Source organism: Babesia bigemina, scaffold Bbigscaff_72693, assembly GCF_000981445.1.
Source record: "Babesia bigemina genome assembly Bbig001, scaffold Bbigscaff_72693".
Taxonomy (NCBI): domain Eukaryota; phylum Apicomplexa; class Aconoidasida; order Piroplasmida; family Babesiidae; genus Babesia; species Babesia bigemina.
The window spans coordinates 926-14600 of NW_012237241.1; the positions used below are offsets into that span (position 1 = coordinate 926).

General features: G+C 45.1%; 3 protein-coding genes across 3 annotated transcripts; all 3 read right to left on the minus strand.

The window, feature by feature from the left end:
- Positions 1-215: 215 nt before the first annotated feature.
- BBBOND_0003970 (hypothetical protein, conserved) lies at positions 216-602 on the minus strand (the record flags this gene model as incomplete). The annotated part of the gene is made up of 1 exon (XM_012915230.1): positions 216-602. One exon carries the CDS (start codon positions 600-602, stop codon positions 216-218), a length of 387 nt encoding a protein of 128 aa, XP_012770684.1.
- Positions 603-778: 176 nt separating this feature from the next.
- On the minus strand, positions 779-5998 carry BBBOND_0003980 (hypothetical protein, conserved; the record flags this gene model as incomplete). Its single annotated transcript, XM_012915231.1, has 1 exon — positions 779-5998. One exon carries the CDS (start codon positions 5996-5998, stop codon positions 779-781), a length of 5220 nt encoding a protein of 1739 aa, XP_012770685.1.
- Positions 5999-7461: 1463 nt separating this feature from the next.
- BBBOND_0003990 (hypothetical protein, conserved) lies at positions 7462-12888 on the minus strand (the record flags this gene model as incomplete). Its single annotated transcript, XM_012915232.1, has 1 exon — positions 7462-12888. The coding sequence occupies one exon, from the start codon at positions 12886-12888 to the stop codon at positions 7462-7464; it is 5427 nt and encodes a 1808-aa protein (XP_012770686.1).
- Between the last annotated feature and the right edge of the window lie 787 nt (positions 12889-13675).

Genomic DNA, 13675 nt, shown 5'->3' on the forward strand with positions numbered 1-13675 from the left:
CAGCACATTGGTCAGCACATTGGTCAGCACATTGGTCAGCACATTGGTCAGCACATTGGTCAGCACGTTGGTCAACACATTGGTCAACACATTGGTCATCACTTTGGTCAGCACGTTGGTCAACACATTGGTCAACACATTGGTCATCACTTTGGTCAGCACGTTGGTCAGCACCTTGGTCAACACGTTGGTCACCACTTTGCTCATGGCATTGGTCACCACTTGGTCACCACGTTGGTCACCACTCTGGTCAACACGTTGGTCAGCACATTGGTCAGCACTTTGGTCAGGTGGTAGGTCACCACTTTGGTCAGCACTTTGGTCATGGCATTGGTCAGCACATTGGTCATTACGTTGGTCATTACGTTGGTCAGCACTTTGGTCAGCACTCTGGTCATGGCATTGGTCAGCACGTTGGTCATGGCATTGGTCACCACGTTGGTCACCACGTTGGTCACCACTTTGTTTATGACATTGGTCAGCACATTGGTCACCACTTTGTTTATGACATTGGTCAGCACATTGGTCACCACTTTGTTTATGACATTGGTCAACACATTGGTCAACACTTTGGGCAGCACATAGGTCAGCACTTTGGTCATGGCATTGGTCATCACCTTGGTCACCACGTTGGTCATCACCTTGGTCAGCACTTTAGTTAACTACTACACAATCACATACAACGAATAATGAGTGATTTAAAACATTAGATTAAAATCCGTTAGATAGGTGAGTAGGTGATGCTAGGTGAGTGTAGGTAGTGAACACGTGAGTACCATTATGGTTGCAGATAAAACACTCTGTTAAGCTTGTCAACACGTGCAGCAGCAAGTAGTGACTGAGCGGCAATGCGATGTGATGAGGGACTATGTAGATGCGATTTGATGTGGAGCAGGTCGAGGCGGATGACCATGATGTGGAGGAGGTACAACAAAGAGAGGAGCCAGAGGGCGACGTTGAGCCAGATGAAGGGGGCGCGGATGGTGAACAAATAGTTTGGAATTGTATCGTTAACAAGTATATACAGTACGTTGCCTTGCTTTAGCACTCTTTTCAACGCATTACATAAGTTACTACATGTCCTTTTATTAGACAGGTCATACGCACCGCTTAGGTTTGATGAGCTGCCATATACGAAACCGTATGTATACAGTGTAGGCAAGTTGAGTGGGCATTGTACAATCGATTTGCATGATTTATCGTGAGTTGAGGATTGACGTTTCGGCAATCGATCTGCGTTGCAACTTCTATTACATTGGTTTTTGCGACATTTCGCTCGTTCAGTGCCGCATTTACTATAGCATTCTTCATACAACTTCCTGAGTAAATCATAGAATGTCTCACTAAGGTAGACAATCCACGATAGATATTTGTCGGCGTATGCTTCGGTGAAAGTGTTGCAAACATTAAGGCATAATGGTCTCATATATGAACCACACGGATAAGCCGACAGTGATTTTGAAGCTTCCCTGCATTTCATAAGCGAGTAGAGATCGCCTTTAATGTGTGTACTATGGTCACTGTTTTCGAAGATTTGAGTGATGTCTAGATTGCTGTCAACCCTCTCGAAATTTGCACTTCGCACGGCGTTGTCGAATATCGTTCGTACGCCGTGATTCCACCCACTGAGGAAGTTGTAGTAAAACGAGAACATGTCTCCAAGTGTTTTGGGAGCACTGGGAAGCAAACAGTTGAGTTTGCTGCACAGCTTGGTGACTGGCGAATTTGCACCTCCACAGAAACCTTCAAGCACAACTCTAATACGTTCACCTATCATTGTATGCGATGCCATGACACTTATATCACCAAAGCCCATAGGTGTCCTACATGGCATTCCAGGCGTCTTAGGGCAACTGGAACATGACATCTTCGTACCCTTACATGATACACTATGCGGCAAATAACCTTGTAATCCGTCCTCCAAGAATGATTGAAGTGGCGATTTTACTCCGCACTTTGGGTGTTGGTCACCCTTTTGGTTGTGTATTTGGTTGCACGTTTGCTTACACTTTTGGTTGCACAGTTGATCAGGGCATTGCAGCTCATTGCACTGCCAACCTGAGCCACCTACTTGCCGACCGTAGTAGCACTCACGCCATCCACTGAGTTCGGTTTCATATGAACATTGCTGGTAGAGGAACTGAAGCTGATATTGTAAGCGTTGGAGGTAGTCCAACATCATACAGATTAAGATGTCCATATTAGTGGGATAGTGCAACTTCCATGAGTTATTTGAATAGTCGCAAGCGTAAATTCCTCCTGCGTGGCCGTGCCCTAGGACTGTGACGAGGACTTCATATGATTGAGAGCAGACGTCGTTTAGTGTAGCCAGAATATCGTTGTGTCTGATTACGTGTGGATAGGCGTTGACAGATAGGCTGTTGAGGTCAATCGTCGGTATCTCCGCGTCCTCCACATCCGTCTTATTTATATCGGTAAACAGCGGTGAGAATGCGCCATGTAGCGATGATGGATATACAGGGCTATGTGGCAGACCAGTGAACCAGATCAGCATTTCGTACACATTGCACGGCGACTTAGTTGAGGCATTGTGCTGAAGGTGAGAGGCTTCATTATATTCATTCAGATGCCTGACGAGCGTCAGAAGCACGCTGCTTCCATCGTCTCCATCTATGACTGACTTTAGATATATATTAAAATCAATATCAGGTCGTGGGAAAGTCTGGAATTCATATTTGTCATTGAACGCTTCTCGCAGCGCTAAAGCGATATCCATGCCGCTGTTCTGCCTATTGAAAAGATTGGTAACATTGAAGCCCTGACTCTCAAGATGGCTTTTTAAGAGGCCTGTGTTATCCTCGACATCTTCACTACCGTCAACCTTGAGCTGACTCCAAGAAGTAGATGAATGATAATATAAATAATGAAGCTCATAGAAAAGAGTGGACAGTGCAGTTAGAAACACTTTACAACATCGTTCTCCTTCACCGGATAACTTGTCACCCTTGATCCAATGAGTGTCATGTGGGATAGCGCCTGAATAGGAATTCACGTAACCGAGGCGGAGGTGAGCGGATAATTTCAAAAGACCTCCAATGACTGGCCGCAATACTTTCTTGGCTGCGTCATCCGCCTTGTCGGGAAAAATGTTTCTCAGCGCCTCGCCGAAATCATTGAGGCAAGGTGTGACGAGGTAGTCGAAATGCTGAGAATCGCAAATCTGCTGTAGCAACAAGTTCAACGTTTTATATACTGCTGTAAAGGTAGAGGAAAACGGCATTACTTTGGGCTGTTCCATTATCTCTTGGAACAATAAGTTGAAGCATGGGTTAAGTTTCTTCGCCAAATCTTGTAATGTATTCTGCACGGTTTTAGGTGGAGCTGCAATTGATTTTGTAATCATAAAGTCTTGTAACTCAGTGACTAAATATTTTTGCAACCGTTGTAATAAGCCTTTTACCCCCGATACCGTATCATTATTGATCATAATTTTCATATTCTTGCGTGTTTCTTCAATGACTTCGCTCAACGTTCTCATATCCTCAGTCGTCGCCCTTACATACCTAGTCAACGTATCCTTCTTAATGTTCTTAATTCTGGCTTGGTACTGTTGGCTTACTTTTTGATTAATGTTGTTGATACATTCATTAATTTTGGCTGGAATGGTTTTGTCGTGAAATTCTTTAGCTTGTGTGACGAGTGAAGCCAGTGTGTTAAAGTTATCCGGCTGACCTGAAGTTTCAATTATAGCAGCAATCTCATTTTGGATTTTTTTCAAATCTTGAGGGATGTTATAAATGCTTCCTGCGCCGCTACCATCGAGCATCTTCCTTAAATCAGACAGCAATTTCCGCACGCCTCTGTTCTTATTTGGTGATTCAGCAATTGGCGTGCCCTGAAGCGTAAGAGAATCATTGATGGCTTTGGCGAAAGTATCAATAGCGGATGTGATAACAGTGAGCGCCGATTTAAGTTTGTTGGTGTTTATAGTTTCGAGACCTTTAGAATCGGTTATGTTTCCAAGTTTATCTTGCAGATCGGTTCTAATATCTTTGATTATATCCGGAAGTGAACCTGTGGGTTGCGTGATTGGATCGACAGGTTGAGAAATGTATTTTTTATAAGCATTAAGATTTTTGAGATCAATCTGATGCTTGAAGCCGTCTGGCAACTGCGTTTCGAGCGCTTGTGCCACTCCGCTAATTGCTTTGTCAAGTAGCTCCGCATGATTGGGCTTGCGGTTTTTAGTGGGTTGTCCAGTAGCCGTGTTGAGTTGACTGTGAAGTAGCGTAACCTTTCTATGAGCATCCGTAATCTTCGCTGCTATACTGCCTGGGTCTGCGGTGATTGGCCTCTTATTTAGGCTTAGCGAGTGTAGTTCGGCAGTCGCCCCTCGTGCTGCACCAACTAGCTGTTGGAGGACGTGGTCAACGGCCCATGTGAGATGTCCCTTGGGATCAGGGACAATGCCTACGCTAGTATATGTTCCAAACTTGGAGTCGATAGATCGCGCAATATCTTCTACGAACGCTCCATTTTTGCCTAGATCTTCCTTCAATTTCGCATCCAGCTTATCAGCAAATATATCGCATACTCGCTTGACAGCGTCGACATATGCCTCGATTTCGTCATCTGCGCGGCTGCTTAGATCCCTTATCTCGGCTTGCACCGCGCCAATTGTGCCATCTTCAATTTGTTGCATAATACGTTGCGCAACATTCTTGATAAACCCCTTATTGGTTAGTTCATCATCATCATATGGCGACGTGAATCTACCACCCTTACTATTAACTTCTTGCGCATAACTTTTAATCCACCCCTTGACTAGAATATTATTGTCCAAAATGACTTCCAACCACTTACTCAACACTTTGCTTTCAAACTTCCCTTTGTCAAACTCATTGGCATAATCCTTAAAAGCTTCTCGTATACCCTCCAAACCCATAGAAAATGATGTTCTCTCCCCTCGGATTTGTGCAACTTTAGTTCGGATATGTTCAAAAATGTCATACATGGTCGTGCTCTGCTCTCCAGTTGGTCGGCCGTTAAGCTCCTTTGGAAATTCTTTGGCAAGATCCTTCACCTTCTCCTTTATCTGGTTGACAGCCACCTTAATTGCTTCCTTCACCTGATTTAAATCCGTTCTAATCGCTTCGTCCATATCTTTAATCGTGTTCAACGCCGCGGCGATATGCGTGTATGTTGCCGTCTGAACAGCGTCTATGGCATCTCGAAGCTTAAATGCTTTCTCATACAATGCTTGGGATGCTTTCTGAATATCAATCTTCTTACTTCCTGACAATTCTCGACAAATTTCATCTACTTTCTTCATCGCGGTATCGACAACTTTAACCGCCATAGTGCTCCACCTTTCCAAATTATTCTGCACCTCCTCCAGCTTGGCTTTCACGGTCTTGATGGGTTGTTGGATATTAGTATCAAGCGCAATTCTCAAATCTTCAATACATATGGTTTTCCGTATATTCGCGTAATTAGTCACTTCATCTCTTAATTTTCCAAATTCGGTCTCTACAGTAATCTTCATTTCGCCCAACTCCACCTGATCCGAACTTGCAGTCTTTTTCACATTGTCAATCTGTAATTTAATTCTGTCAAAATAGCAACACAACTGTGTCTTGAGATCCGCATCTAGTTTGTCAATCGCCGTTTCAGTTGCACTTAATCTATTTGACAAATCCTTGGTAGCCGTCTTATACCAGACCTTGACGGCATCATCAAATCCATTGCGAGATAAACTTTCAACCTGCGAAATAATACTCTGAATTGTATCTTCAAGTTGTTTTAACGTTCCCCTATTGCTAATAACATTCCCAGTCATCTCCCTTACTTCACCTTCATACCCCTCCAACCACCCCCTCACCGCGTCGACAGACGCCGCAAGCCCAGTACGCCCGGAGCCAATATTATCTTCTAATTTCTTAATAACTGTATTAATGTCTTTACTCTTATCTGTATCATAAGTTGTCACTTCATTTTCGTTTTTCACCGCACTGAGAACACCACTCAAAAATCCCATCACCCCGTCACACAGCCTATCCAAGTCGGAGTACACAATCCCCTGGCCAGTGTAGCCTTTGGAGTCAGAGTCGAAGCCGAGGAAGGTTTCGAGGCCGGAACAAAGGTTATTAAGGATGTTAGTAGAGTTGTTATTTAAGGTATTTTCAAGGTTCAAAATTTTACCAAATTTCTTGCCAAGCTCCCTAGGCGGCACATGGTCAAGGCAGTGGCAAGAGGTGGAAAAGGGAAGAGAAGAGTGACAAGGCACAAGTTATTGCTATGGTTTATAGAGGTCATAGCGATATTATGGCGAGGTGATTAGAGCGATGTAGAGTGGATAAAAAGACGATGTAGAGTGGGTTAGGGTGCGATGTAGGGTGGATAAAGGGGCGATGTAGAGTGGATAAAGGAGCGATGTAGAGTGCGTTAGGGAGCGATGTGGAGTGGGTTAGGGAGCGATGTAGAGTGGGTTAAGGGGCGATGTAGAGTGGATAAAGGAGCGATGAAGAGTGGGTTAAGGGGTGATGTGGAGTGGGTAAAGGGGCGATGTGGAGTGGGTAAAGGGGCGATGTAGAGTGGGTTAAGGGGCGATGTAGAGTGGGTTAGGGAGCGATGTAGAGTGGGTAAAGGGGCGATGTAAGGTGGGTAAAGGGGCGATGTAGAGTGGGTTAGGGAGCGATGTGGAGTGGGTTAAGGGGCGATGTAGAGTGGGTTAAGGGGCGATGTGGAGTGGGTTAAGGGGCGATGTAGAGTGGGTTAATAGGCGGTGTAGAGTGGGTTAAGGGGCGATGTAGAGTAGATTAGGGAGCGATGTAGAGTGGGTTAGGGAGCGATGTAGAGTGGATTAAGGGAGCGATGTGGAGTGGATAAGGGAGCGATGTAGAGTGGATTAAGGGGCGATGCAGAGTGGATAAAGGAGCGATGAGGGGTGGATAAAGGGGCGATGTGGAGTGGATTAGGGAGCGATGTAGAGTGGTTAAAGGGGCGATGTAGAGTGGTTAAAGGGGCGATGTAGAGTGGATAACGGGGCGATGTAGAGTGGGTAAAGGGGCGATGTGGAGTGGGTAAAGGGGCGATGTAGAGTGGACTAAGGAGCGATGTAGAGTGGGTAAAGGAGCGATGTAGAGTGGATGATAATCACCATTTAGGTCACCATGTCATCGTTGCCGTGACCATGTCATCGCTGCCGTGACCAGCACCTTGGTCAGCACTTTGGTCAGCACCTTGGTCAGCACTTTGGTCAGCACCTTGGTCAGCACGTTGGTCAGCACCTTGGTCAGCACGTTGGTCAACACGTTGGTCACCACGTTGGCCAACACATTGGTCAACACTTTGGTCAGCACTTTGGTCACCACTTTAGTTAACTACTACACAATCACATACAACGATTAATGAATGATACAACAGATTAAAGCACAATTCATAAGTTAGGTGAGTAGGTGATGTGCTAGGTGAGTGTAGGATGTAACAACGTGAGTACGATTATGGTTGCAGATAAAACACCCTGTTAAGCTTGTTAACACGTCCAGCAGCGAGCAGTGATTGGGCAGCTATGCGATGTGATGAGGGACTATGTAAATGCGATTTGATGTGGAGGATGTCTAGGCGGATGACCATGATGTGGAGGAGGTACAAAAAGGAGAGGAGCCAGAGCGCTACATTGAGCCAGATGAAGGGAGCGCGGATGGCAAAAATGTATTCCGGAATAAGCTTATTCACGAGTTTGAAGAGTAAATTATCTTCCTTCACAACTGTTTTCAATGCCTCACAGAAATCGTGACATGTACGCTGCTTGCCAACACCGCTCACGCCGCTTAGGTCATTCGGACTCCCGAATGTGAAACCATATCTGTATAGTGCCGGATGAGTATCGGGACACTTTACAATGGATTTGCACTCGCTATCATGATTGACTCCGTGGGCGCCTGGATTTCTCTTAGTTCCGCAAGCATCGCCGCACTTACTGATACGGCATTTAGGTTTCTCACCGCCGCATCTAGCGTCACATTCGTCATATAATTTCTTTAGTAAATCATAGAATGTCTCAGTGATGTAGACGACCCAGGACAGATAAGTGTCAGCGTGCTTATCGACAAATATGTTGCGCATATTGAGATACAGAGGTTGTAGGTATCGACCGCACGGCAAGCAAGGAGCGTCTTTAGGATTGCAGGATGAAAGTGCAAATAGGTCACCTTTGAGATGGGTACTCACCGGTCTACTTGATGCTATTACGTCGGCATTTTCATGATTACTGCTCTTTTGAATCGATGTAACGTCCAGCTCCGTAGTGGGAATTCCAAAGTTAGCTTTCTGGACAGCCACTTTGAAGGCAACGCCTTTGTGCTTGTTATCAAAATTGGAAAGGAATTGGTGGTAGAAGGCAAACATGTCTCCAAGCGTCTGAGGTGGCCGGCGGAGTAGGCATGTTAAGAGACTGCATAATTTGCTTAGAGGCTTATCTGAATCACCGCAGAGATCGTGAAACGCCCGTTTGATGTACGCACCTGTTTGAGTGTGCGATGCCAGTATACCGATGTCTGTAAAACCCATGGGAGTGAGACACGGTTTGCCAAAGTGGTTACCTACTGAGCACTTGACTCCGCATCCCACCTTGGTAAGGTGATGAGGGAGGAATTTTTGTAAACCGTCTTCAAGGTAGGACTGAAGCGGGGACTTGACACCGCACACAGGGTGCTGGTTGCACTTTTGGCTACCAGTTTGGTTGGCATTTTGGTTAGTCTTTTGGTCAGCTATTTGCTTACGTGTTTGGTCACAGTTTTGGTTCGCACATTGATCTTCATTACAGATCCATGACGATCCACCGACGTGCCGACCATAGTGGCAGTCCTCCCAACCACCGCTCTTAGTGCCGTTGTAGCACTGTTTTTGGAGGAAATGACTTTGTTGGTATACTCGAAACGATACATCAGCAAGCATATCGAAGCACGCGTTAGGACTGCTACCATAGTCTAGATTATCTTCATTAGTGTTGAAGTCAACGGCGTACCGGCCGCCTGCGTGGCCATTGCCTAGGATAGCAACCAACGTGTTCTTGGCCTGGAAGCAAACTTGATAAAGTATGGATGCTGAGTCTGTGTATTTGACAGTGCTAGGGTAGGCCTCAAGTTTTAGTCGATCGCGATCAATTTCAGAATAATCTTTCCCTTCGTCTTCCTTGAGCTTGGGGAACAACTCCTTGAAGCACTTGAATAGTGGATATAGCACTGGGTTGTACCACAGCCCTGCTAGCCATTGAAGCATCTGGTACACGTTCAGCGGCGCCTTCGGCTTCTCGATGTGTTTGTAGTTACATACCTTGTAGTATGTGCCAAGGTGGCTGACAAGCTGCCAAAGTGGACCGTCCGGCTTGTCGGCTTCATCGTAAATTCCCTTGCTATTCGGCGGTTGCGTACTCTTCTTTGTCATGTATTCGATGATTTTTGCGCCCGTTACGTTCCTGTTCAACTCCCCGTTTTGGGTGTCCTTGTCAGCGGGAATGCTGAAGCCACGTGACTGCAACCATGAGCCAAGTTGGTTTTTTGTTTTTTGCCCATTTTTATGATCCATCTCTAAACAAATATTACTTTTACTGTAGCCACCTGTAGTACTACAATATTTCCTTAATCTTCCAAATCCATCGTTAAGTATCTCCACTATCGTCAGGCAGACCTTGGCGCAGTTGCGGCCCTCAGGGGTTAAAACAGTTTTGGGAGTTTCTGGTTTTTCGGCAGCATCTTTAGGTTTAGAATCATCTGGAACAACCCAGTCATCAGAACGTTTCACCCCCGAGTACCTACTCACGTACGCGAGGCCGAGTTGCTGGGCGAAGTTGGAGAGGCCGGACTTGAGGGGGGCGAGGAGGGGGGAGGGGGAGGTGAAGGTGGGAGAGAGGGAGGTGACAAGAGAGTTGAGGGAGGCGAGTAAATCATCAAAATGATGGTCAAAAAGGTACTGCCGAGTTGAATCGCCATTTTGTTTAAGGTAGTGAAGAAGGGCATCAAATGCGTCCTTGAGATGTCTCACCTTCTCGGACTGGTCGGTGGGCAGGCGTTTATGAGGATCGCCAGACGAAGTGGACACTTGATATTCGGTGTATTCGAGAACCGAGTCGACAATTTTCCTGAAGTGTGAAGACATGCCAGTGAAATCCTCTTTAGTTGGTACGGCCTTCAATTTCACGGGAGTCACAAATTCGCTAATTTGTTCAAAGTCGCTTTTATTAGTATGCATTTTCCTTATCAATCCCATCACACCTGTAATTTTTGCAGATCTGATGATCTTCTCAATCTCCTCTTTCTGCCCCTCGACGAGCGTCTTGAGCGCAGCCAGGTCGGCTTTGTGGGCGTCTGAAAATAGAGTGCGGACTTGGTTGGTGATCATGGTGAAGGTAGATTGGACTTTATGATGGAGAGTTTTTTTCATCTGAGATACACCGCCACGAGCATTTTCATGGACCTCATGTAACAATGTTTGAAAAGTTTCAATGGTTTTGTCTAACTCTAATGATGCGGTGGTCACGCTCGGCTCTACATACTTAGCCATTATGGTTCTTATGGCACTTACTTCATTGTTCAACGCATCGATGTTTTTCATCGCGGCTTGCCTAGCAATGGCAACTTTTTGGGGGAGAGTTTCTAGATGCTCGACAGTATGTTCGAGAGCGCTAACACCTGAGGCATACTTTCTGTGTTCTTCGTCATAACTATTAAGTTGATGAGTATTAATTTCATCTTTGTCCTGTTGCATGGCGCGCTTAACAGTTGTTTCAATGGCTGTTATTGAAGTCTGAAGGTTACTCTTTTCCGTAGTGTTGGCATTGTAATTCGTCATGATATCATCGAACATGATCTTAGAATCCGGGCCAATCTTGCCATTCAGTATATTTTCAATGGTACTTTTAACACCGTCACCAACATTAACCGTGTTTGATCCGGCGACGTAGGTGGAGGAGGTTGTGTCTTGACGGGATTTATGAAAATCATTCTGAAGCTGGTCAATACTTGTTTTTACCGTGTCCAAAGCCTTTTGCATCTGCTTGCCATGTTTTTGCTCTGATCCATCGAGGTCTAATTGTTCTTTTATTGAATTGATCTTTTTTATTGCCTCATCCACGCTTTCCTGTATATTAGAATCCTGTAAAACGGCCTTAATTTCCTCGCCGATTTGTTTGGCTATAAGAGACACCTGTAGCAAAGTGGTTCGTATTGCCCATGTGAGATAGCCTTTATACGTTTGGTAATCACTATTACTAGTGAACGAAGAAACACCCAGGTCCCCCTCAATCTTCGTAATTATTAATTCGGCTTTATTAGACTCAGTAGTGTCAATTTGCTTAGCAACGTTCTGAAACATTTCACTAATTTCCTGTAAAATATCTTCCATTTTACTGCCATCGCCTGATGGCCCAGCAACCGATATGTTTTTCAACTCGTACATAAGCTTAGTTCTGATGGCTTCTTTCACACTTTCTGCACCGCTCTGGCGGCCGTTATACTGAGGATTGAAACTTCTACCATGAGTCGTTTCGTTAAACCGGAGATACGAACTGATATAATTATTCACGGCCGCATTATCTGTCAGAACCCTATTAAGCCACGTGTCGATTGTCCCTTTATCTTGCTTCAACTTTAATCCCAAGCCTTTAGCATACTCCCTGACTTTGTCGAGAAGTCCGCCAAGGTGGCCGCTGTTTTTGCCTGCTTTTTTTTCATACATTTCCGACAGGCGCCGATTCGTCTGAGCTCTGAGTATATTCCAATTAAAATCTATACTTTTCCTGGCTTCATCGTTGAATGGCTTGCCAATATCCCCGACATGTCCCTTTATTTCCTTAACTTTTTCGCTTACCGCATTGATATATCCCTTCACATACTCCTTCATCGCACCATCGATTTTATTTTTCAACGATTTCAAATCGTCTTCTATGTTTTTCTTCAACCCAATCACTGCGCTCTTAATTCGTTGAATTAGTCCATCGCTTCCACTTCCATTCACAGCGCCTGCCACTGTTTTTTTTACGTTTATCAACTCCATTTCCAATTCTTTCCTCATCCCCTGGGCAGCCTTTTTTATATCATCTATCTCCTTATGGAGCCGGGATCTTTCTGCTGCCGTTTGAATACCAGGCGCCGCTTTTATCTTTGCCATTTCGAGATCTAAAATCTCAAACTTGCGCTCAAGCTCAGCTTTATAATGCTCATTGATGCGATTCTCGAGTGTCTGTATTTCCTGCTGGGCTCCTGAAATGAGATTTTGTATATGTTCGATGTGGCCGTCTTTGGTCTTCTTTAGAGCTGTAACACGTTGATCAATGTTGTAAAACTCCGAGTGTAGTCTATCTTTCACGCACTCACATTGTGTATCAATTTTCTTTACAATCTCTTTTTCCTCAGCCTCCAAACTCTCATCAACTCTACGAGCGTAATCCATTACATCGCCACTTTTTGCCGACTCCTTCAACATTTTTACAGACCTTTTAACGGTATCCACTTTATGCATAACTTTTTCTTTTAACGCTTTATCAAGCTTACTTATTTTTTCTTCTTCAATTTTAGTGACGTCGAAGTCAATGTTACCGATTACCTCCGACCAAGCAGACAACTGATCAGTGAGGGAAGAGTTTTCGTTAATTTTATTTTTGTAATTACCGTTTAGATTGTTAATTAACCAGGTTAATTCATCTGTTACTTTTTTGGTTTTATCATTTATCTCCCTCTCATACCCCTCCAACCATTCCCTCACCGCGCCGACAGACACCGCAAGCCCAGTACGCCCGGAGCCAATTTTACTATCTACAAGTTTTAGTACACTTTCAAGTCTATTATTGTTATCACTGATGTAACTATCATAAGTTGTCACTTCATTTTCGTTTTTCACCGCATCAAGAACACCATACAAGAACGCCATCACTGCATCACACAGCCTGTCAAGGTCGGAGTACACAATCCCCTGGCCAGTGTAGCCTTTGGAAGCAGAGTTGAAGCCGAGGAAAGTTTCGAGGCCGGTGCACAGGTTATTAAGGATGTTAGTAGGGTTGTTATTTAAGGTAATTTTAAGGTTCAAAATTTAGTCAAATTTCTTGTGAAGCTCCCTAGGAGGCACATGGTCAGGGCAGTGGCAAGAGGTGGAAGAGGGGGAGTGAAGGGTGACAAGGCACAAGTTATTAGGATGGTTTATAGAGGTCATAGCGTTAATATGGCGAAGTAATTCAAGGGATGTGGAGTGGATAAAGGGGCGATGTAGGGTGGATAAGGGGCGATGTAGAGTGGGTTAGGGAGCGATGTAGAGTGGATAAAGGGGCGATGTAGAGTGGGTTAAGGGGCGGTGTAGAGTGGGTTAAGGAGCGATGTAGAGTGGGTTAGGGAGCGATGTAGAGTGGGTTAGGGAGCGATGTAAGGCAGGTTAGGGAGCGATGTGGAGTGGGTTAAGGGGCGATGAAGAGTGGGTAAAGGGGCGATGTAGAGTGGGTAAAGGGGCGATGTGGAGTGGATAAAGCGGCGATGTAGAGTGGATAAAGGGGCGATGCAGAGTGGATAAAGCGGCGATGTAGAGTGGATAAAGGGGCGATGTAGAGTGGGTAAAGGGGCGATGTAGAGTGGGTTAGGGAGCGATGTAGAGTGGGTAAGGAGCGATGTAGAGTGGATAAAGGGGCGATGTAGAGTGGATAAAGGGGCGATGTAGAGTGGGTTAAGGG